General features: G+C 39.0%; 1 protein-coding gene across 4 annotated transcripts in view; it reads right to left on the reverse strand.

Annotated features, from left to right (window-relative positions):
* The window catches only part of AUH (AU RNA binding methylglutaconyl-CoA hydratase), a 132,042-nt gene extending 116,605 nt beyond the window's left edge, over window positions 1-15,437 (reverse strand). For 3 of the 4 annotated variants that reach the window (XR_008210534.1, XR_008210533.1, XM_052701036.1), the window contains exons 1-3: window positions 15,192-15,437; window positions 4,433-4,500; window positions 4,248-4,335 (exon numbers count right to left, since the gene is read on the reverse strand). Coding sequence is in view for 2 of the 4 variants with exons in the window: in XM_052701036.1 (XP_052556996.1) it covers window positions 4,248-4,335; window positions 4,433-4,500; window positions 15,192-15,396 (361 nt within the window). In the remaining 2 variants the exon portion in view is untranslated. The remainder of the gene's footprint in view (window positions 1-4,247; window positions 4,336-4,432; window positions 4,501-15,191) is intronic. The other variant, XM_052701038.1, reaches the window with a different exon arrangement.
* Between the last annotated feature and the right edge of the window lie 8,500 nt (window positions 15,438-23,937).

Genomic DNA, 23,937 nt, shown 5'->3' on the forward strand with positions numbered 1-23,937 from the left:
GAGATTCTAACCACATTTGTACTTCTGTGCTACTCTTGCAAGACTAGCTTAAGTATTTGATGGCTGTTAACAGCACTATTTTTCCCCTTTGCATTTTCATTCAGTCCACAACAAAAACTCATAAATGAAATTTTCAAGGATTGGCCCTCCCAGGCCTGTCTACTTCATAAACCTCTGCCAGAAAAACTATACCAGCTGGAAATGTCAGCCATAAAGTACAAACCAAATAACTAACTTAGCTGTGCTGGAAAGAAAGTCTTGATGTACCCAAATTATGCAAAACAAACAAACAAAAAGCCCCACTTCTGTTGGCTTTATTCACACCACAGAGTCAAGCAATGAATTTTCGTTGGCAGAAAGATTACTGCATTTCCAAGAGGGGAGCTAATTGGCAAAGCTGCAGTGACTTGAACTGTTTTAGATCAAAGAGTTTTTAAAGAGCCCCAATACCCAAATTTTTCAAGCTACCTGGAAAGCTAGTTGCAACAACAACTAAAAGATTAGTTATCCATATTCTGATACAACTGACACATCTCAATGATTTCTGAAAGAATGTCTCCCAAGAACAGGTACAGAAATCTATCAATTAGAAACTGCCCTCAAGCCTTCTTTGATTCATGTATACACAAAGAAAATAACTTATCAATCTCACAATCTCTATTTTAGTTAGTGCAGTTCTCTTTGGTGAAGCAATACTGAGTAACAAATTCTTGCACACTCAGCTGTCTTGGCTGAAGAACTGGAAGACATACAACATAAGTCCACGTAAACGAAGACTGGTCCCATATGCTCACTGCAGAAAGGCCAATATTTTATTTATTTACTTTTAGACAAAGAAAGACTAAGAAGTGACCTCCAGCCAGAGAACCTGGAACAGAAGCAGAAGGCCTCTGAAGATCCCAACTGAATGCATTAGAATGCATTTTCACAGAATCACAGAACCCTTAGATGACCTTTAAAGGACCCTTCCAACTCTAAGGATTCTATGATTCTATGAAAATACATCATAATGCATCCAGCTAGGCTCTTCATTGATTTCTACATACACCTTTTGATCAGTGCTAGAGCACTGATGAAGAACTTCCTGCATCCATAAGTAAAGTGCATCAGAAAGGAGATACAAAGGGAACAGGAGAAGCAAAATACTCAAAATGAACAAGAAAGCAGAAATGAAAGTATACAACAGTATGGCACATCTATAGTCTTTTACAGAATTCCTCCTCTTTTCTCTCAGTTCACCATGTAACAATCCCATAATTTGGAACCACCCTCATATCCACACTATTCTTCAGCAGACTTTAAATCTTTTAATCAACCATACTGTCATTTAGCAAGCATCAGTTAGATGTGAGCTTTTGTGGACTAGCCTTTTGAAGGAAACAAGACATTTGGCTTGTGGCTTTCATAGATTTTTGTTGATAGCTGAGGAATGGCAAGATTTAAGGGCCTTTAATTTCTTCCAGACGTAAAAGGGAACTACACTCTAGGACAAAGTTGCTCAATCTGTGGTCAGTAAAATACCAGATGGTGGTCCAAAATATCATCGTAAAAAAATGTGTTTTTAAAACTATACATTCCCACATATGCAAGAAATGAGGAAATACAGAAAAAATTAAACAAACATTCAGAGTTTAGCCTAACTGAATTGCGCCATAGTGCAAAACCAAAAGAGACATTTCACAAGTTGATCCTTCAATTTTTAAAAGAAATTAAGTGATTTTTAAACAAAATACTGTCCTTTAACACTTAAGTTTGAAAACTTTCTTCTGTTCTACTGAATTTCCAAATCAAGACTCTCAAAATATTTCACTAGATTCAGTATGTTCCTCAGTCCCTCCCTCTCTCTGACTTCTCTAAGCCATTATCTGTTTTCTCCATATTCTCTATGCTTTCTGTTTTTTTCCCTCTCTTTATATACACTTCTTAACATCTTCTGCAGAAGCAACCCATACGGCCACTGAGCTCTTTCTGATCATTATCATTGGCAAATTCTGTTTCAAATCTTCCAGCTCACCCTGAATTCCAGTTACCACTATTGGAACATTGTAATTTTACCGGTTTAGTCACAACAGCTTCCTTTCACAGACCTACCCTCTTATCTGTCACTTTTTATTTCTGTTAAGTTATGACAATTGTTCCATACTCTGACTCCAAACCCTGATTTAAGATCTAACTATCCAGTCCTACTCTTATTCACTCCTCACAGTTATTTTCACTTCCTATGTCCACATATAAACATTCTTGCATCTTATAATCATAGAATTCTTAGAGTTGTAAAGTATATCTATCCAACTCTTCTGTAATGAACAGGGACATGCACAGCTAGATCAGGTTGCCTAGGGTCTGATTCAGCCTCCATTGAAAGTCTCCTTGGACAGGGCAACCACCACATCTCCGGACAACCTGTTCCAGTGCATCAACATCATCACTGTAAAAGACTTTTCCTTATATCTAACCTAAATCTACGCCCTTTAAGCTTGCAGTTATTTCCCCTTGTTCTATCACCACAGACCCTGCTAAAGAGTCTGTCCCCTTTTTTCCTGTAGCTCCCATTTAGATACTGAAATGCCACCATTAGTTTTCCCCAGAGAAGAAGATCTTGCACTTGAATTTGCTGAACCTCATAAGGTTCTCCTCAGCCAATTGCTCATGCCAGTCTAGGTCCCTCTGGATGGTAACTCATCCCTCTAGTGTGTTGGCAGCACCTCACTGCTTGCTGTCATCCACAAAATAGCTGAGTTGTCCACAATCAGCTTTCTAAAAACCTACCCTCTTAAATTGTTTTTCAAGACAGACAAACAGACAACAAAGCAGTCTTTACATCTTAACAAGAAAACAGCTCTGCAAAGCCATCCAATTAAGAATACAATGCAACTTCAATTTTGTAAATACTATTTAAATAGGATACCAGAATTCTCTTCACTCAAAATTAGCCTGATCTCAAGCTACCATTAAATTCATGAATGTCAAAAAAATTGAAAAAAAAAATTGTTGAAGGACTCAATTAACATACACATTTTTGCATGTTTTCTAACACCTAACTTGAAAACACCATTTGCATGTGTTCCTCTGAACACTCACCACTCTTCCTCAGTTTAAAAAAAGCAGCTTTTAACTTTTTCCCAAAGATTACTGTTAGTTACTAAAGTCTACAACTTCCTTCAAAATCAAGATGCAACTTTAAAATGAAATACACTGATTATCATACTGACATGTATGACTAAATGCCGTATGGACTACTCCGTTTTTTCAAAATGATTGTTTATGGAAACCCTATAAGCAGCACACTGCAGCTGAATGAAAACAGTTATTAAAACTATTTTCAATAAAACTATTAACAATAAAAAGTTAAACTACACAAGAATTACTTATACACATTACTCAAGTAAAAACTGGACACAAGGTTTTGCATTTAAAATTGAATTAATTATGCTATGTGTGGTTAGTAAACACAGCAGAGCACCATAAAATTTTAGAATTTATCTTCTCTATCCTGACAGTTCTATTCCTATACTAGAAAGAAGAAATGGAGTTATTTAACCATTTGAAATTTATAAAGATTCAATTTGAACAAATTCTGAATATAAAGACACTATTTATCTACAAAATACATGTCTGCTTCCACTGATTTTGATATGTTGACAAATTCTCAAATTCTTGTTGCCAGCTTATGGCTGTTCGTAGCTTTTGCTTTCTTACAACTTTGGTAAGGAATTTTTACTGCTTGGTAAGGCATTTTTACATGTGTGTATGCTTTGTTTTTTTATACTCAGACTCAGTAAGATTACATTTCATAATGAATTTTGTTTATTTAATTTAAAGTTGATTTTAATGTATTCAAAATATGTTCTTTATACAGCTTTCCATACAGCTATTAGCAGTTTTTGGTCCTCTACATGAAGTACATGCAACAATTTGTAAAAGCTCAGTTAAATGATTTCATAGCAAACTAGTTTTTGAAACACTTTATGACACAGAAAGAATAAAACAGATATTCAGATCTTGTTAACAATTGAGGAAAATCTCATAAAACCACTGTATTTGCTACTGAGATGAACACATACATAAAACAAGTTTCCTTGGAATCTGTGCTTTTTTTTTTCACTTCTCTTTCTCTTCTTCCATTTTCTTTTTTTTTTTTTCTCATGTACATATCTGTGTGTGTGTGTGTTGTATAAGTGGGTCTATGTGTCTGCAAAAAATTAGATACAGATTTCCAGCTTCTCAGGAAAATTAAGTTTGCATACCAGCACAGAATATCCCTGGGACTTCACTTCGGAATATAACAGTTCGTACTTTCTTATCAGATTTCAAAGCATCCACAGCTTTTGACATCTAAAGAGAAAAGGAGGGATGGGAATAACCAAACACTTTCAAAAGTATTTAATTCCAGTATTTCACCTTCATATTAGAAACTGTTCTTTTCACTTACCATTTTTAAAAGATTTTTGTTAAGTGCATTCTTGGCATGAGATCTGTTTAACCCAAGCACCACAATTCCTGGAGGGGAAGAAAAATTATATCACTGTTACAATACAGAAAAATATACAATATCCACACTAGTAATTATTTCAATTTCAGGAGTGCTAAAAGAAACATACTAGTGCAGTCAATTAGCTACTGAGTTTTAGAAAGAAAAAAATGGATTTAAGTTTTCCAGTGTTGAACATTTCAGTGTTCAACAGAAATGATGTATTTTAAGAAGTAAAAATCTGGCCCTAACACTATTACATGGTCAGAAAGGTTGAATCTTAATTTACCTAAGGCATGCACAAATTTCACATTTGTATGCAAAGTGCTGACATATAATCAAGCAAAATAATGCACTATTTCCATATTCAGGTAGCCTGCTTTGAGAAACTTCTTAAAGCAAGAAGAGCTATCACAGCTAAGACTAGCAATTCCAATACAGATAATGAAGCCACACAGAGAGAATGCTAGCAAAAATATATCTGAACTTCTGTTTTAAAATAAAAAAACATACAGAAACTCTCTCTCAAGACAGAAACTAGTGCTAGGCTACACAGCTTTGATCACATATTTATAACTCCCTTAATCCAGTTAGAGATCAGCTGGCTCAATGACTGATTCCATATACATTGATCTGTGTCACACAGGGAGCACCACTTGCTTATCCTTATTCCTTCTCCCTTAGCTGAACAGGCATGAAAAATCCCAAGAAGTTTATCCAGATAGTAATCTTTTAGGCAATTATTTCCTGAATGTATTACAATTTCCTGAATTCTAAACATCAGAAATTGATCCAGTCTTGCTAAGGTCAGGATTTTGTTTTTCATCTGGAGAATACAATGCAAGTGAAAAGAAGGCAATGGACTAGCACTGGGACCAGGAATGAAAGAGAAAAGGGGAGCTCCCTTTATCCCAAACAAAAAGGCCCACAGTGTTGCCATCAATCTACCAGAAACTCAGTATTTGCCTGCGTATTTACCACCACAACACCAAACTCTGCAAGAACCATCTCTTTATACTCTGGCTCCCCTAGTCACTTCAGGAGCCTGTCTTGTTTTCTCAGCACACGCTATTTCCTTTATAGAAACATCATCTCAAAGTGATGAACTATTAGTGCTTAATCCCACTTCCCCTCCTCCCAAATGTAAGTGCCTACACACACACACATTGTTAAACTGAGCTCCTGCTCCTTCTGCAGCTACCAATTTGAAAACGAAGTCTTCCATTCAACAGCTGCCATGTCTGAAGTTCAAACGAAAATTTAAACCCAAGTAGGAGAGCACACTTTGCTCTTGCTTGCTCCTGAAGTTCAATTAACCCTTATCAAGAAAGAGGAGAGCCTGGCTGACCCAGAAAACCTTCACTACTTTGTTCTCTAAAGCCAAACTAAATTCACCAACACAACTGCAACAGCCCTCAATCAGCATTCAAGCAGGAATTCCTACGTGCTTCCAACTGCAGCACTTTTCTACTGTTGCAACTTGTATTTCAGGATTATTCCAAATTCAAGTACATTGTATGTTCATACACATAGATAAAACAAAATCAGCACCATGTTTTAAAGCGACAAAAAGTCAGTTAACCTGGTTTTGATTTTAAGCTCTAAGACTACTACACTTGCATATCCAAAGTTTGAATGAGGCAAAGACATTGCCATCTCAAACCTATTTCTTTAACTAAAAAATAAGGTCCTTAGCAATAGTACGTTTTTTCAATAGCAGCAACACTCCTTATTTACCATCATCAATATTATAACGAATTCCCAATTAACATTAAAACATATTTTGTAATTTTCCTATGAAGAAGGGCCCCTTGAAGACAAATCATACAAGTTAAGTCTTAAAAGTATCCCACTGAGTCATAAACCTATCACTTCTGTCTCCCCTCCCAGATAAGGGAGAGGTAAATACAGATGACATCCATTTCTTAAATAAGAGGGGGGGGAGGGGAAAGCAAAGCAATAACTGCAACCAGAAAAGCATATGAGGCTAACATGAGACAATCATATATTGAAATGAGGCATATTAAAAGATATTCCCTGAATGCTCGTTTGAGTCACTTTTGTTCTGATACTTTATTACAATATAGTCTGGGCATCCTTAAATCCCTTGGTTATTTTTAGAACTGCAGTAAGGCGTGGGACGTTTTCCCAGTGTGTTAATCAACTACAGAACTACAGATCAATTGAGTACTTGCTCAAAGTCATATTATCAAAGTAGAAAAATAGTCTTGTTTCCATTTGAGTAATTTAATCCGAAGGATATACTTTCTTCCTTCCCTAGCTTACTCCAAGATCTCCTTGTCCCCAAAATCTGGGAATGCAACTCACCACATCAGTTTGCTGAAGACTGTGAATTAATTGCTGGATGCCATTATAAAAGAAACTGTTCAAGAAGGTCTTCCTTCCATGTTTTGGATATCCTAAAGAATTTAAATCCCTGGTCACATGGGTATACAAATTTATATAAATTTGCCCTAAACAGGGCAAATTAGGCACTATATAACACGGCACAGTCCCACAAAACCTCTTGGGAAAAAAAAAATGATAACAAGAAGTACAGACATTATCAATAACTATTTTAACAATTATTTTTAACAAAAATGTACACTTTATTGTACATTGTATTACATGTATTTTGAAAAATCTCACATTCTCATTTGAAACATTTAATTACAGTTCACTCTTTCTGAAGTGTCCACCTATGAGCATGCAAATATCTTAAAAAATATACTCAAAAAACGTATCTGTAAAAAGTAGTAAAAACTCATTATCACATTCAGAAACAAATATTAGAATCATAATAAACATCATAATAATGGAATTCCAGTATCTTTACAATCTCAAGGAAGTTGCAGATACGTTAGAAAGGAACTGCCATTCAGACAATGCTGAAGGCGGTATTAATTTCATATTTTTTTCCTGGGAGTCATTTCCACATGACTCCAGAAAACTCAGCAAATAAGGTGTGTCTATTATTAATCACATATATTAAAAATCAAATTTCACTCTATCAGCTAGATTTTCCGAGGGACTAAGTTAACTAACAACGCTATGTAAGTTGTCATGGACACTCTGCGTTATTTCTCAGCTGCTCAAATGTACGGAACTGTTAGGTCATAGCATGAACCAGTGACTGAGCAGCTGGTAAAGGGGCACAGCCAGACCTGGGAGCACAGGTGGAAGCAATTTATCTGAGCAACCGCAAGGGGTCACACACCCCTCCCTAGCCTGATTTAAGGGCTGGCAATCACAAGAGAAGCATCTCTATTTGGAGACTGCCTCAGAAAGGGGCAATTCCTTCTTTGTTACCAAATCATGACTTCTACATTTCTTGTGTGATCCTGAACTGGTTCAAAGCAGCTCTACCTGCTGCCTCCTCTCCCAACAGAGGGTAAAGCAAACACACAATGAATAGTACTCTCACTACCAGAGCTGAGACATAATTTTTAATGCTAAAAAGAAAATTATAATTAAGTCACATGAAAATAAACAGCAAAATTGTATTTTAGTGAGAAGAGGATACATATACATACATACACACAAGAATTCTTCCAAAAGTAATGCATTGTATTTCATTAAGTTGGCCCACAATACTAGAAACAGATGTTGGTGGTATGTCTGAACAGGCTGAACCTTCCCACTATTATTCCATTACATTTTGTTGCCATGTGACAGATGGTATCATAGGTGCAATCTGACAAAGCGGCATATGACATAGAAGTGTGTATAAGGCAAAGGCATGTCACTGAATTCCTCCATAGGGGTAAAAAAAGAAAAACACCTATTGACATTTATCACTGTTTGCTGAACAAATGTCCAAAAGGTTGATGTGAGCTCAGAGAGGTGGTGGGTGGTGCATTTCAGGAGTTGTGACTATGGGTTACCTCCACTAGTGCAGATGTTTACTACTCTCAGAATCATAGGATCATCAAGCTTGGAAAAGACCTCCAACATCATCCAGTCCAAATGTCCACTTACCAACATTTCCACACTAAAGCATGTCCCTTAGTACCACATTATACACTTCCTTAATACCTTCAGGGGTGATCACAGAATCACAGAATTGTAGGGGTTGGAAGGGACCTCCAGAGATCATCGAGTCCAACCCCCTGCCAAAGCAGGTTCCCTACAGCAGGTCGCACAGGTCGGCATCCAGGCAGGTCTTGAACATCTCCAGAGAAGGAGACTCCACCACCTCCCTGGGCAGCCTGTTCCAGTGCTCCGTCACCTCACCGTAAAGAAGTTCTTGTGCACATTTGTGCGGATCTTCCTATGCTGCAGCTTATGTCCGTTTCCCCTTGTCCTGTCTCCACTCACCACTGAAAAGAGACTGGCCTCACCACTATGGCTCCCACACCTCAGATATTTATAGACCTGGATCAGGTCCCATCTTAGTCATCTTTTCTCAAGGCTGAACAGACCCAGTTCACTCAGCCTTTCTTCATAGCAGAGATGCTCCAGGCCCTTCACCATCTTTGTGGCCCTCCGCTGGACTCTTTCCAAGAGATCCCTGTCTTTTTGTACTGGGGAGCCCAGAACTGGACACAGTACTCCAGATGAGGCCTTACCAGGGCAGAGTAGAGGGGGAGGATCACCTCCCTCGACCTGCTGGCCACGCTCTTTTTAATGCACCCCAGGATGCCATTGGCCTTTTTGGCCACGAGGGCACACTGCTGGCTCATGGCCACCCTGGTCCACCAGGATGCCCAGGTCCCTCTCTGCAGAGCTCCTCTCCAGCAGCTCATCCCATGCATGTACCAGTGCATGCAATTATTCCTCCCCAGATGACAAACTCTACACTTGCTTTTGTTGAACCTCATCCGGTTTCTTACTGCCCAGCTCTCCAGCCTGTCCAGGTCTCGCTGAATGGCAGCACAGCCTTCAGGCGTGTCAGCCAATCCTCCCAACTTCGTATCATCACCAAACTTGCTGAGGGTGGCCACTATCCCCTCACCAAGGTTGTATAAGATCAGACCCAGCACAGACCCCTGGGGGACACCACTGGTTACAGGTCTCCAGCCAGACTCTGCACCGCCAACCACGACCCTCTGTGCTCTGCCAGTCAGCCAGTTCTCAAACCAGCTCACTGTCCTCTATCCCACACTTCCTCAGCTTTGTTATAAGGATGCCGTGGGAGACAGTATGAAATGCTTTTCTAAAATCAAGGTAGACTACATCTACCACTCTTGATGACTCAACCATCTCCCTGGGCAGCCTGTTCCAACACCTGACTACTCTCTCAGAAAAGAAACTTCTCCTGACAACCATCCTGAATCTCCCCAGGCAGAACTTGAGGCTACAACCTCTCATCCTATCACTAGATTCGTAGGAGAAGAGGCTAACCCCCATTCTACCACAGCCTCCTTTCAGGCAGCTGTAGAGAGCTATGAAGTCTCCCCTGAGCCTCCTCTTCTCTACATTAAACAATTCAAGTTCCCTCAGATGCTCTTCATAAAACGCTGCGTCTGGGAACCAAAAGGTCTTGGCCAAAGAATGATCCTGAATTGGAACAAAGTATTCTGACAAAGAGCATGACCAGATGACTGTGTGACTAGAACCATGGGCTGCATGACAGTTTTGAGGAAAGCAGCATTTGCAGCTAAAGCCACTTATCTTGTTTTGGTAGGAAGCTGACCTTGCTAGTTTACCTTGTTTTGCAAGCAGGTGTTCCACTTGAGCTCTGCATCACATGCTAGTCATGCGGATGCAGCGTGCAAGTAGAGAAAACGCTGTAGACCTTGGAGAGAACAAAAGCAGGAGAGAGGCTGTGGTGGATCCAAGAGAGAGGAAAAGTATACCTTGAAGCAGAGGACATCCTTCTGATACCTCCTTTCGAATCTTCTACAGGCATGTTCCTTCTCTTTCTCCTACTCAGCAATTCACTTGTCTCTCAAAGGTAGGTAAGTAACACTCACCAGCTTATGGAGTTTGTGCTTGCCACGGAGACATAATCTAAAATAGATGCCTGCGTGTGTGTGTGTGTGTGTGTGTGTGTGTGAAATAAAATTCATAACCCTCTGTGCTGCTCTGAGTGCGCAGTTTGCTTGCCTCCATTCCTGAGACATCCTGTCTCTCAGATCCAAACATACTATGAAACAGGTGTTACGTTATGTGTTCTAGGTCTCTCAGCAGCTCCACTGCTCTTCTCTAGGACCTCCAAGTCTTTCTGATAGTGAAGGGACCAAAACTTAAAACAGTATTTGAGTTGCAGACTTACCAGTGCTGAGTACAGAGCTACACTTCCCTGTTCCAACTAACAGCACTTCTTATACACGCCAGAATGCCACTAGCCTTCTTGGCCACCTGGGAATACTGCTGGCTCATGTTCAGCTGAGCAGCCACCAATATCCCCAGATCCATTTCATCTGTACAGTCTTCAAGCAACTCCTCCCCAGGCCTGTAGCATTGCCTGGGATTGTTGTGACCAAAGTGCAGACCTGGCGCTTGGTCTTGTTGAACTTCACTGCTTTGGCCTCAGCCCAGATCCATCTGAAGAACCTTCTTACTCCCAGGCAGATTGACACTTTCTCCCAGCTTGGTGTCACCTACAAACTTGCTGAGGGTGCACTAAATCCCTCTGTCCAAGTCATCAATAAAGATATTAAACAGAATAAGCCCCAGTACTGACTCCTCAGGAACACTGCTCATGACCAGTTGCCAGCTGGATTTAATTCCATTTTCCACCACACTCTGGGCCTGGCGCCCAGGCAGTTCTTTACCCAGTGAAGAGTGTACTTCTACAAGCCAGGGCTGTCAGCTTCTCTAGGAGAATACTGTGGAAGACAGTGTCAAAGGCTTTGCTGAAGTCTGTCATGGTTTTATGATTTTTGATCGGTTTTCCACATCGTAACATCATATAGTGTACTGGGTATTAAAGAGTTCTGTGGATCATATCTTGGCTCAGAAGAGAACTACAATCCCAGAAGACTATATTCCTCTGTTTTCCATTTGGGGGGAAAGACAAAAATGACTGGGAGTCGCAAGACTGCCTCTTGCTCTCTTTGCTCTCTGCTCCCTGGTCATTTTGCTACAGCATTACAGTAAGGACTTTGCTTTCAAAACTCTCTTTCTCTCATTTTATTTGATTTATTAGCTTCAATTCCAATTATATTGTATTATATTGAATCATCTCACATTCCGCTATTGTATTTAGTAAATTAAGCTTTCTTATTAGCTCATTGCTACTCTTTTCCCCATCTAGGCCGACCTCCCTACCTTTTTCTCTTTCCCCCCCTTCCTGGGGCGTGGGTCTGTGGGTCCCTTCATCCCATCATAGAACTAGGTCAAACTGAGCTGAAACATGATAGAAGTCTAGATAGACTATGTCAACAGCCTTTCCCTCATCCACCAGGAGGGTCATTAGATCATACAAGGAGATGAGGTTGGTCAAGCAAGACCTGCCTCTCATGAACCCATGCTGGCTGGGCCTGATCCCTGGCTGTCATGCACATACTGTGTGATCTCACTCAAGATGATTTGCTCCATAATGTTTTCTAACACCAAGGTCAGGCTGACATGCCTGCAGTTCCCCGCATCCTCCTCAAAACCCTTCTTGTAGATGGGAGTAACATCAGCAAGTCTCCAGCTCTGTGTGACCTCTCAAGTTGACCAAGACTGCTAACAGATAATGGAAAGCATCCTGGTAATCACGTCCGCCAACTCCCTCATGTGGATCACATCTGGGCCCATGGACGTGTGGCAGTCCAGCTGGAATTGTAGGTCTCTGACTATGGGGCTTTATTCTTCTCCCCATCTCAGACTTCCAAGTCAGGGGGTAGAGTACTCCAAGAATTAACTGGTCTGGCTTTTAAAGGCAAATGTAAAGAAGGCGCTTAGAACATGGCATGCAGGCTCCCATTCATCAATGGAGACAATGCACACCTAATTGTATTGACTATGTTGAAAAACAGTGCTCTGTAGCCAAGAATTTCCTCTATCATACAGTGCTTTGTGCTTTTTAGATCTGTTCTAGTTTCCAGGGAAATAAGGGGAATTACTTTCAGAGCAACATATATGCATGATAGCTTCAAAATACCTGTAAATTCCCAGGTGTGTCCTCATTTCACAACGTAATTAAATATGGGATTTTAATGAGTAAATAGTTAATATTAAAAGGTTCTTGTATTTCAAGAGAGACAGCAAAATTCATATGATGCTATCATTTTATTTAAAACTGCTGAGAGAGATCATATTTCCTTCTACATTAAATAAAACAGGGTGAATCAATTTAAGTAAAATAATTACATCTTGTATTACATGCAGTTTATCTCAGCACAAAGGAAACTGTGCTTTAATGATTTTATCTGCTCTATTATGTACTTTGTAGTTTTCAAAACAACATTCATACTCAATATTTAGTAGTAACTCATTTACTTGTAAGTCCTGACTGCATTCATACTAGTAATTTGTCCTATAAAGATTAATTCGATCTACACAAAAAGTACTTACAGAAATAATCTATTTGTAATATGCAAACACACCATCAATCCAAACATACTTTTAAATAACTTTAAAAAAAAAATCTGAAATGAGAGAAAGAAGAAAGAATAGAGAAGTTGGTTTTTCGCTTGTCTCCATTTACTGCATTTTCTTAAGTGAAACAAGAACCCACACTGAGTGCACCATGAACAATTCTAATTGTTTCCATTGATTGTAGTTTCATTAAGTACTTACGTGTATCATAAAATCACACAGACATGTATTGATCATTATTTTTAAAAAGTAACTAAACAATTTTCAAAATCCTAAGTACACCTTTACTATTTCATCTCTATGTACTTCTGCATATCTTCCTGCACTCCATTAAATTAGTATATCTCAGCTGCTCAAGTATTTTTACTTAAGAAGAAGAGAAAGTAAAGTTTTCTTTTTTGTCAGCTAACTACCAATCTTTCAAGCTCTGAAAGAACTATTTCAAATGAGACCATAATTGATCTGCACACTCTATGTACATTAACATTCTAACTGATGATGACAAAACGTTGCCTTACATATACTAATCGAACTAATAGCCCTAAATTCACCCAAATTTGTAATGGGTTTGCTAACGCAACTTGGCTAGAAGCTCTAAAATGTCAATAGCTTTAATAAATTTCAGACCTTGAAGCGATAATCAAATACAATTACAAATAAAAGACATGCATCTAATTAAAAAATAATAATGCACCCTTATTTATCTGTACTCATAGGAAACTGATACTAAAGGTAATGTGATTTACATGTTGTTCAGAATACATAAGCATTCTACAAACACATTCAAATTAAATCTTTTGTATTCTTTTATCTCAGATAAATATTCAATAATTTGCCTTCACAAATATAGTCTCATTTCAGTATATGTTTAACAGCTTCCCAAAAAGTGTGGTGTATGAGTCACCTGAAAGTGTTATGGATGGAGCAGAGCAGTTTGTTACTCTGCCTGAAAGATTCATCTGGTGCTACAGGATTTGCACCTCTGTGTGAGGCAGCTCAAGGTCAGTTTTCCTGCTTCCCCAAGCAGTACTAGGGACAACACATCTTCCTCTAAGCAACTCAAAAAGAGCAGGTATATACAAGAACAGAAAAACAGCACAAATAAACATGTCTACGTCTTGAAAGTTGTTAGAGAGACAAGAGTCTGCCCCCGTATGCAGTATGAAGTGGAAGAATATGGAAGGGGCAATGGTGCTGGGGTCCCACTTGGAAAGACCCGGAAGAAACTCTGGAGAAGGAAATAGTATGTTAAGAGACTAGTGATAAAAAACACTGGGGCTTAAATGGCACTAGCATCCTAATGGAGCACAGGTACTACATGCTGTAAACTCATATAGATTAACTTGTTGCATGGGAAGAGGAAGATGGTGTGCACTAGCATCACAGAAAGAATAATGCACAGAACATACAAGCAAAAATACTTTCCAACGTTTTACCAAGCCTTCTTTGCTCCTGTCTTGCCTCCACTTCAATTTAAAATAAGTTTAAAGTTAAGACATTCGTTTGGAATCAATTCTCCGTTCCTCAGTTGGTTGAGAAAATAGGAGTAAATAAGTATTGTATTCAAGGAACTCTAGGGAATAGAAAAATAAGAAGTGGATTTCAGGATCAGATTACATCATTAATCTTACTGACTCTTAAAAAACATATCTTCTAACCCTAAGATAAAATTGGAAGTTTACATGTACAAATATATACATACATATGAATGCTCTACTCAAAGGTGCATGCCCAAAACTGTGCCAAGTTTAATGTAACTGAGTTGATGTTTTCAAAGTTATAAACTGAATCTCACATCTCAACACGATTGTTCCAAGACCTACTATCCACCTAAAGAACACACACATCACAGAATAGTGCTGCATACAAGAAAAAGCAGATGGAACTTCTCTGTCCCTGTCTGCCCATACAAACAAGCACACAGCAGGTGCGGGATGCTAATTGTAGGAGACGACCCCTAAACTTCATTTTCTGCCAGCAAAGCGGCTAGCAGAGGAGACACACATCCAGGAGAGTATTTTGATTAAAGTCAGCAGGGCTGCTGACCCATTCCTGCAAGTAATTGCGGCCCCGCAGCACCAGCATGAAGAGGCTGATCTGGATCCGCCGCCCGCCGCCGGCAGCACGCCGCGTGGCGCCTCCCACCTGCCCCCGGTAGCGCGCAGGGTAACCCCAGCTCACAGGCCCGAGCGCCGCGGGCCGGGCCGGTAGGGCCGCGCAGAGGAGCGGCCGGCGCTTTCCCCGTTACCTTTGTGCTCTTCATCCAGGTACCGCACTCGCAGCTCCTCCTCCTCCTTCGCCTCCGATCCATAGCTCCTCCCGGCTGAGGGGAAAGCGGCGGCACCTCCTCGCACCGGAGTCCGGGGGCCGAGGGTGGAGGAGGTGGCAGCGGCCGCGGCGGCTAGCCTGAACCGGCCGTGCAAGAGGCCCAAGCCACCCAGCGCCGCCGCCATACTGCCGCCTGCGCCCCTCAGCCGCCAGCCTCGCTCCCGAACCCACGTGACCGGCGGCTCTACGCAAGGGACGCCGCCAGCTCCCGCCCCTCCGCCGCCAAGGCGCGAGGACCGCGCTCGTCGCGGGGCCTCGCGTGCCCAAGGGCTGACGGAGTGGCGTCGGGGCGCCGCGTCTCGGCTGTGCGGGTCTGGGGTGCCGCGGACCCCTACCTGAGCTGCGGTGCTTGGAGCAGCAACGAGGCCCCTGAAGCTGAGAAGCTGGGCTTCCTACCCTGAGGCTGGGTATTAGGAAGCTTTCTTCTCAGGGGTGGTGAGGCACAGGGAAGTGATGGAGTCGCTGTCTCTGGAGGTGTACCGTAATCCTGTGCATGTGGCACTGAGGGAACTTGAGAACTGAATACAAAGGCTTTGGGCACACCTTTCATCCTTTAGAAGTTGGCGTTCCTGACTGAGGGGGAAAGCAAGATGGGGAGAGCCCAGCTGTCACTTTTGCTAACTCGCTTCTGCGTTCCTTCTGTGCCAAGTTGCTTAGCAGGGCCTCCACTGCCTTCCTTCTGGAGGGAGGGAAGCCTAAAGATAATGACCTGTTTATTCTGGCCGAACGCTGTGAAGGACGAACGAGGGGAAAAGAGACTATCACCTTCCATTGATTATGTTTTACTATTTAAACAGGAATGTAGCTTGTGATTAGCAGCCTGTTCCACTCCTGCTGGCAGTACAAAAGGACACAAAGGAATAGTGAATTACTATCCTGGAAGCTTCATTTGCAGTTGAGGAATGTTATATTTTTATGAGATTCAATTCTGAAAGATAGTACCCAGTTATGTATATGGAAGCAAAAAAGGCAGCACTATTCTGAAAGATATCAACTGAGATAAAAAGACAGTAAAAAGAGAACTGGACTCACTGCCTTACCATCACTGCTTTGTAGCCAAAGGCAGATGCATTTTCTCTGCTCAGCTGTTATGTGCAGTGGTTCCCACACTACTTGGCTCAAGGTCTCAGAAGTGCTTTCTTGAAGAGAGGACAGCATATGGAATCATGCCTAACAGCCTCATATCTGGTGTACAAACACCCACAGTCATTATTAGAACTCAAATAATTTTCTAAGTACCATGTTCTTTTACATTTTCACTTTTTATTATATGTTTTTTTAGCATACGAAAGGAAATATATTTAATTTTTACTTTTTCTGCAGTTTCTCACATCTGCATTGCTAGAGCATGTTTACATTCAGATAGACATCTAATTTCCAATGGCCTCTACAGTATTTTTTGAAGGCAGAATTGTTAAGTAAATTAGTAATACAGTAGTAATACAGTATAGCTATCATTGTAACATTAAAAAAAAAACAACCCTCCTGAAGAGTTTTTGCACTCCACTAAGTCAATGTTTTTTAAACAAATCAAACTCAAATTACTAGCAGCAGCAGACACAAAGATGGCTGCTAAAGTCATTCTGTTCTTTAAACTGTGTCTCTGTATTAATGCACAAAACTTCATGATACATAAATATGTTTTATTGTGGTAGTTAAGCAGTAGAGTACATTTTGCAATACTGTACATTCAGTTTCTCCCATTGAACTGCCATTCAAGCATGGTGGAGTGCTTCTTGGATGGAAGAAAAATTTTCCATATTTTGGTTCCCTGTTTTGTTTTTTTTTTGTTGGTGATGGTGGTTTTTTTGTCTATTTGTTTTTTGTTTTTACCCTGTAGCTTAGTTCTACCAAAACAGCTCTACAGTTGAAGTAGAACATAGAAAGCACATTTAATTACAGAGGGAGAGTACTGAGATGCAGATTGTTATGTAAATCATATATACGAATAAGAAAAAAAAAAAAAAAAAAAAAAAATGTTAAGTAGCTACCTAATTACATATGACATTGTTTGGTGACCTGCTCACTTCTTTACACAGAAATCCAAACATTGATGCTTGGTGATGGGTAAAATAAATTGATAGAGCAAAAAATGTGTGAATCTTGACTCAGCATCCCTTATGTCCAGAGAAGCAATGTTAACATGAATGAAAATGGGATCAATATAAACAGAAAACAGCAGTTCTCTGCATTCAGCTAGTACTTGTAATATGTTCCTCAGTCATAAGCTAATCTGGGAGAAAAACATATGAACAAAAAAGCCTAGATGGTCCTCCTTTATTTTGTATTTGGAATTTCCTTGGAAAACCCATTCATATCAGGTTGTGTGTTCTCACAGCAGAGACTGAAATATGCAGGGCCTTTTTAGTTTCACGCACAGCTTTTACTTGAAAACAGCATATAGGTCCAGAAACTGGGAAATTGCCTACGTCGTTAGCAGTGAGAAGTTCCTTCCAATTGTAATTCCTCACACTTCAGTGCAGGCCTTCTGCCATGATTCTCTCACTTAATTAAAGATAATGGAAGAATGTGGCCTCTAAATTAGATACCATGGAATGGGAAAGTAGTTATGCATGTTCAGTTAGGCGTTTGCTATTATTAAGAATAATGATAGATTATTTGAAATGAGACAGGAGAAATAATTGCATGTGTATTTATATTGATATGCAAATTTACAGGTAACAATGAAAAAGGGCAAATAGTATGCGTAGTAAAGCAGGAAAAGGGTGGAGGAAAATGAATCTGGGCTAGTTGCAAGTGTCTTTGATTTTCTTATACTTTGTGTATAGATAAGGTGTAACAAATAGTTTCATTTTCCCTGGGTTGAAACTGTTGCATTGCAAGAGTGAAAGGAATATGTTTTAGGAGAAAAGCAAATCACCAATGCATGCTTTTCAAGGTAAATCACATGTTTTTCTTGCATGTTGTAAATTAATTGTCTCTGTAAAATCACTTGATATTTCAGACTGCAATCTATTAGCTACTTGTTTTCTAAGTGGTTTATAAAGGTTATATGGATCTGCTACGAGGAGATTTTTTTCTCTTCTAATTTTGACTTATTTGCTTTTAATGACAGAATTTTACTGTTTATTATATTGTCCAGTTAGCATACTTCACAGCATTTCCAATCTTGAATTTTAACTTGTTAAAAGCTTTTTGTTGTTGGCAGATCAGAGCCTAAGAAAGGCCCTAAGTACTTTCAACAGAATGTGGTGGACATTTAATAAAGAAAATGGTCAGAATGTTTTCTAGGGCAAGGCACACAGCTTATCCTCAAAGAACATGAAAAAAAATATTTATTTCTATAGGGCTGAATACAAGCAGAGGTAGTGGAAACAGAATTTACATAAGCAGAGCTTCCTAAAAATTGAGCCTATTTGTATGTCTTTAAGTTTGTCTCCATTTGACAAAAAAAGGAAAAGTAAAAACTTTCAATTTTACTGTAGCTCAGCAGAACAGACATTTGCTTACTTCATTAACTAACTGATGCATGCATGCAAACTGCATCCAGAGCATCACTAGAAACTTTTCTTATGGTGAATGTACCTTTTCCAGCTATGTGTAAGTACTGTTAAAGTCATGTGTTTTCTCCAAGCTTCTAGATGAGCCTTTATATGAAGCCATACTCATCTTTCACCTTTATATACTTCTGAGGAACTCCAAGACTTGCACAACCATTAACTGTATCTTGGAGGGTCTTCGCTTTGGCAGCAGAGTACAAGCTCTAACAGCATTCAACTGAAAGCTTAACTTGAAGCACAGAAAGCAAACTAGAACGATGCTAGTGTAATTTATGTTTACTTTAGGAAGGTTGATATGAAACTCTTGTCAAAGGTGAATTTCCCAATTTTTATATCCAGTAAAAAGCTATGTGAGCCCCTGCTAAAGAGATGGTGGACCAACCTTACCTACTATACAGTACCTAGAAGATTGAAACAGAGTTAAGTGTTAGCTTGGATAAGGACAACAAAGATTTACTAACTTACTGGTGAGATTTTCCTTCAAAGTAACATTTGATGAGAACCATGTGAAAAACATTTTGTTTTAAAAAAATTGAAGTAATGATGGACATCTCAATGAAACAAAAATTAGTAGCAGCACTGCAATCAAGAGGTGAAAAATATTATATTATTTGTTTCCTGATGTGATGCTATTTCTAATGGGAAAAAAAAAAAATCTTAAGAATATCTATGTATAAAGACAGTGCATTTGCCATGAAGTTTGACTTCATAATGGGATCTAAGAGAAACCTGATCATTTATGGTCATTAGAAAATGTTATAGAAAAAAATCAGCGCCTTATAGACTGTCTGATGTAATTCTTCATTATTGCTCAAGAGCAGGCAAGGATTTAAGCTATATATTATGTTTCTGAATGGCATAATTAATTTCCCTTCTGTTCCGCAAATTTCTTTTTCTTGTTTTCTGAGGTGGTTTATGTCTAAAGGCAATAACTGAGTTTACTGTGGAAAGTCTGTAGATAACATATGAAGTGTAAGATATTGTTTACCTTTTTGCAAAAAGCTGCATAGTTGCTGCTTGAAAAATACTCCACATGTACAAATAACTCTGAAAATAAATGTTAAAGTGCTATGACATAAAGTGTATTTATGCTTTTGCTTTTCCTTTTTAGTCTTTTGTGATTCACAGTATGTTATAGAGAGATCTACTGACTATATTTCATTCTTCGTAAGTAATGCATCATATTCATTCTTACACTATACTTAGTGTAAGGGGAAAGCACTAGGGGCTTTTTTGATGCTTTATATAGTTTCATTAGAGTAGGTTATCTTGTACATTCTAATCTGAAATATGTTTTCTTACATTCTTTCCTTTCTGCATACTAATGCAATTAAGACAGTCTGATAAGCTGAGTGAGCATTTTCAGATTATTCTCTCACATGTAAGAGCTCTTTTTATCTTAAAGAATTTGAATCACCTTATGACTTTAATTTCCAGGACAGAGCAAAAGGTTAAATGGGCAAAGATTCTATGTCATGCATGGATATAGGAGCAGATGAACTGGGATCTACATAGGCTAAGGACTCTTATGTTTTGTAAAAAGTGCTTCCTCTTAACTCTTTTACTATTCATACTTCCCAATATTAGCCATTTTTCCTTGCAACATGAAGAGGATGGAACCTAACATCTGCATGTGAAAATAAAAGAAAAATAAATACTAAGTGGCTAGTATTTTCTTTTTTTTTTTTTTTTTTTTTTTTTTTTTTTTTTTTTTTTTTTTACCATGAACAGACAAAATACAGAGCTATTTACCAGGGGCAGCAAGCAGCTGTTTCCAAGACAGCAATTTTCAGAGTTCAGATTTCTTAACATTCTTTAGAGACGAATAGTTGTATATCCCCAAAATTAAAATACCATCCCAGAGCCATTTTTTGCAATTTGTGAAAATCAAGCAGCAGGAAAAATAATATACAAAAAATAGCTTCTCTTCAGAATCACAGTCAACAGTTATTTTCTGGAGAGTATCTTTTTTGTGTATGTCACTTCATGTCTGAAAGTTAAAGCTATATTTCAGTTGCCTTATGCTTCATAAAGTATGTTTTACCTCTTAAGTGGAAAACATTCTACTCACTCTTCTCAGCACTGGCAGCAGCTGGTAAGAAAGGCATATGCATGTGAGCAGCTTCTCAAAGTGAAAGACTTAAAAAAATAAAAATAAAAAATGTTTAATAAAAAATGTTTTAAAATCTAAGCCAGAATGTAAGGCTGATGATGTCTGCAGCCTTCTATTACAGAAATGGCTTGAAAAATTTCATACTATTTGTGCTCTTTCAACAATATACCTGAAAAAACTCTAAGACTGTGGTCTGCTCCTTCAGTAGAGTTCTTTAAACTTGCAATTTTTCTGTGATTCGTGCAGTCTAACAACAAGTGGAAAGTATGAACAGCAATGCAGTGTTTCCATGTTCTGAAGCAATATTTTAAAACTGCTTGCAGGAAGAGGTTCCAAAGATGTTCAGAAAAGCTAGTAAACCATAAACACAACTTCATTATCATCAGGTGTGGTGGCATGGTACATGGTGTTATTGTTAATCCACGTACCCAGTCATCATATCCAGATTGCTATTTGTTGTAACTGATAAGAAGTATCCTTAGCATCCTTCTCTTCCCTCACCCTGCACTGTCTGCCAGTGAAGCTCAAAGGTGGCATTCCATAATATGTGGGATTCCTGCATCATGAGCAAAACAGAAATAAATTGGACAGTCTTTCCAGTAACCACTGCATAAGAGCATGAAGGAATTCCGTGGTTTCCTTAGGATAAAGCTTTTGTAGTTTTCTTTGTAGCCTAGATGTCACTAGGTCCTCTGTCACTGTGTGACCACTTAATGAGGTGGGAAAAAGATGGAACCTCTGAAAAAATTACCAGGATCTGCTTTGACCTTGGGATGAGGTTCTTAGACATCCAACGCAACCAATAAACTCTAAAGCTATAAAGTGTGCAATAGAAATTTGGCCCAACAGAAATCCACATGCATTTGTTTGTGTTGTAATTAAGACATCGTAATAACAGAATACAACTAAAGAGAATGTCACAGAAAATTTTTTTCACATACATTTTTGTCATTTTATGAATTACATTGCGCTAGACTGAAAGTATTTTTTAAAAATGGGTTTTACGACTCTTAACACATTAAGCCAACGGCATTTCTTAACATAAATGGCATTCTAAAACAAATAATTGTACAGCCATACTTCCCAACGGTTCCAACAGCTAGTTTTTCCAAATGCAGCGTGAAATGCTCTGCGATTTTTCAGAGGTCTGAGAGCCTGCTGCCTCTGCTAAGCTCATTTACTACTGCATGTAGTCATGAAAATCATCTTACATTAGATATATATGAGCAAGTCTAGTGAACACCTGTAGCTTTTGTCGAAGTCTGAGTGCCACAAATGTTACATCAAATATTGTGAACATTTGAAATAAATAACCAAAATGTATGGACCATTACAGAGAAATGTAATACTAAAAAATGTAACAGTATTTGGCATTTGTATTCCTCTCTCTGCCTTTTAAACTGAACACAGTTGTGCTTTAACAAAGGCTTGCTTACTTATATATTTGTTTTCCTTTTACTTAATCTTCTGTTGAATTCATCATAGTTTATGTTTCAAGCATCTGCTTGTTGCTGTAGAAATCTCTGGTGTCACAAATTCAGTTAGAACTTCATGAGAGAATCAGATATAAAAATAAAACAGGGCTTGAGAAGACAGAAAACATTATTCAAATAGCAAAATCCTGGTAATAAGCATAAAGGAGAAAGGATGTACAAACAGTAAGGCAATTTATTATTTAAATCTGCTAGAAGGAAATCCTGATTTTTTTTCTCTTTCAACTACAGAAACATAAATGTTTTTAGAATTGTGTGTAAAACACATACAGAAGTGTGTCATAAAGTGAAGCTTTCTAAGCTTTCAAACTATCTTATCTACCAAAACAGGACACAAAATGGCCACCACAGTGGACAAGGTGAAGGGAAAAAAGATTTTCTTAATGAAAAGAGTAGGAGAATAAACTTTCATTAAGAGGTGATACATATAGTCTATAGTAATTACTGGGACAGTTAATTAATAATTAAGTACTGTTTAAAGATTTATTCAGATGACTGTCATGTTCACAAACAACCTTTTGCTGAGATCAGATTTGTCATCTCTTTAGTCATTTTTAGTGTAAGACTCACACATCTCACTATATGTATGTTGTGATTCCCCAAATTAGTAGATACAGTGCATCTAGGAGAAAAAAATGCCTCAGCAAGTCTGCTGATGACAGTGTTGCAGTTGAAACAAGAAAAGGAAGGGTGCAATTCAAATGGCTTTTGAATGCATCCATGTGAACTTCAGGCTCAATAAGGCAAAGGGCAAGGTGTTGCACAGCAATCCCAGATATGAGTGCAGGCTGAGAGATGAATTCCTTGAGAGGAGTCTTGCAGAGGACTTGGAAGTCCTAGCGAAGGAAAATTTTGATGCAAGCCAGCACTGTGCTTTTGCAGCCCAAAGGCCAACAGCATCCTGGGCTGCATTAAAAGAGGAGTGGCCAGCAGGGAAAGGGAGGTGATTGTCACCTGCTACTCTGCCATTGTGAGGCTTCATCTGGAGTATTGCATCTAGGTCTGGGGCCTCCAGCAGGAAGAAGTTTGGAGATGTAGGAGTGAGTCCAAAGGAGGGCAAAGAAGATGATCAGAGAGCTGGAGCACCTCTCCTATGAAGAAGTGCTGAGGGAGATGGGCTTGTTCAGCTTGAAGAAGAGAAGGCTCTAAGGAGACCTCATTGCAGCCTTCCAGTACATAAAGGCAATTAATGAATGGGAGGTGATAGGCTGATAGTGATAGGACAAGGGGGAATAATTTCACACTAAAAGAGGAGTGATTTAGGTTAGAACTTATGAAGAAATTATTTACACAAACAGTAATGAGGTACTGGCACAGGCTACCCAGTGAAGCTCTGGATACCCCATTAAATGCCAAGTTAGGTGGGGTTTTGAGTAGCCTGATCTAGTGGGTGGCAATCTTGCCCTTGACAGGACTTTGGAAATGGATGATTTTAAAGGTTCCTTCCATCTCAATTGATACTGTGATCCTATGATTCTATTTAAGACAGAGTATTTTATTCGGAAAAGAAAGAGTTGAAGTAGAACTGCAAGCTTACAA

The sequence above is a fragment of the Tympanuchus pallidicinctus genome, unplaced genomic scaffold, assembly GCF_026119805.1.
Source record: "Tympanuchus pallidicinctus isolate F22 unplaced genomic scaffold, pur_lepc_1.0 scaffold4, whole genome shotgun sequence".
Classification (NCBI taxonomy): Eukaryota; Metazoa; Chordata; class Aves; order Galliformes; family Phasianidae; genus Tympanuchus; species Tympanuchus pallidicinctus.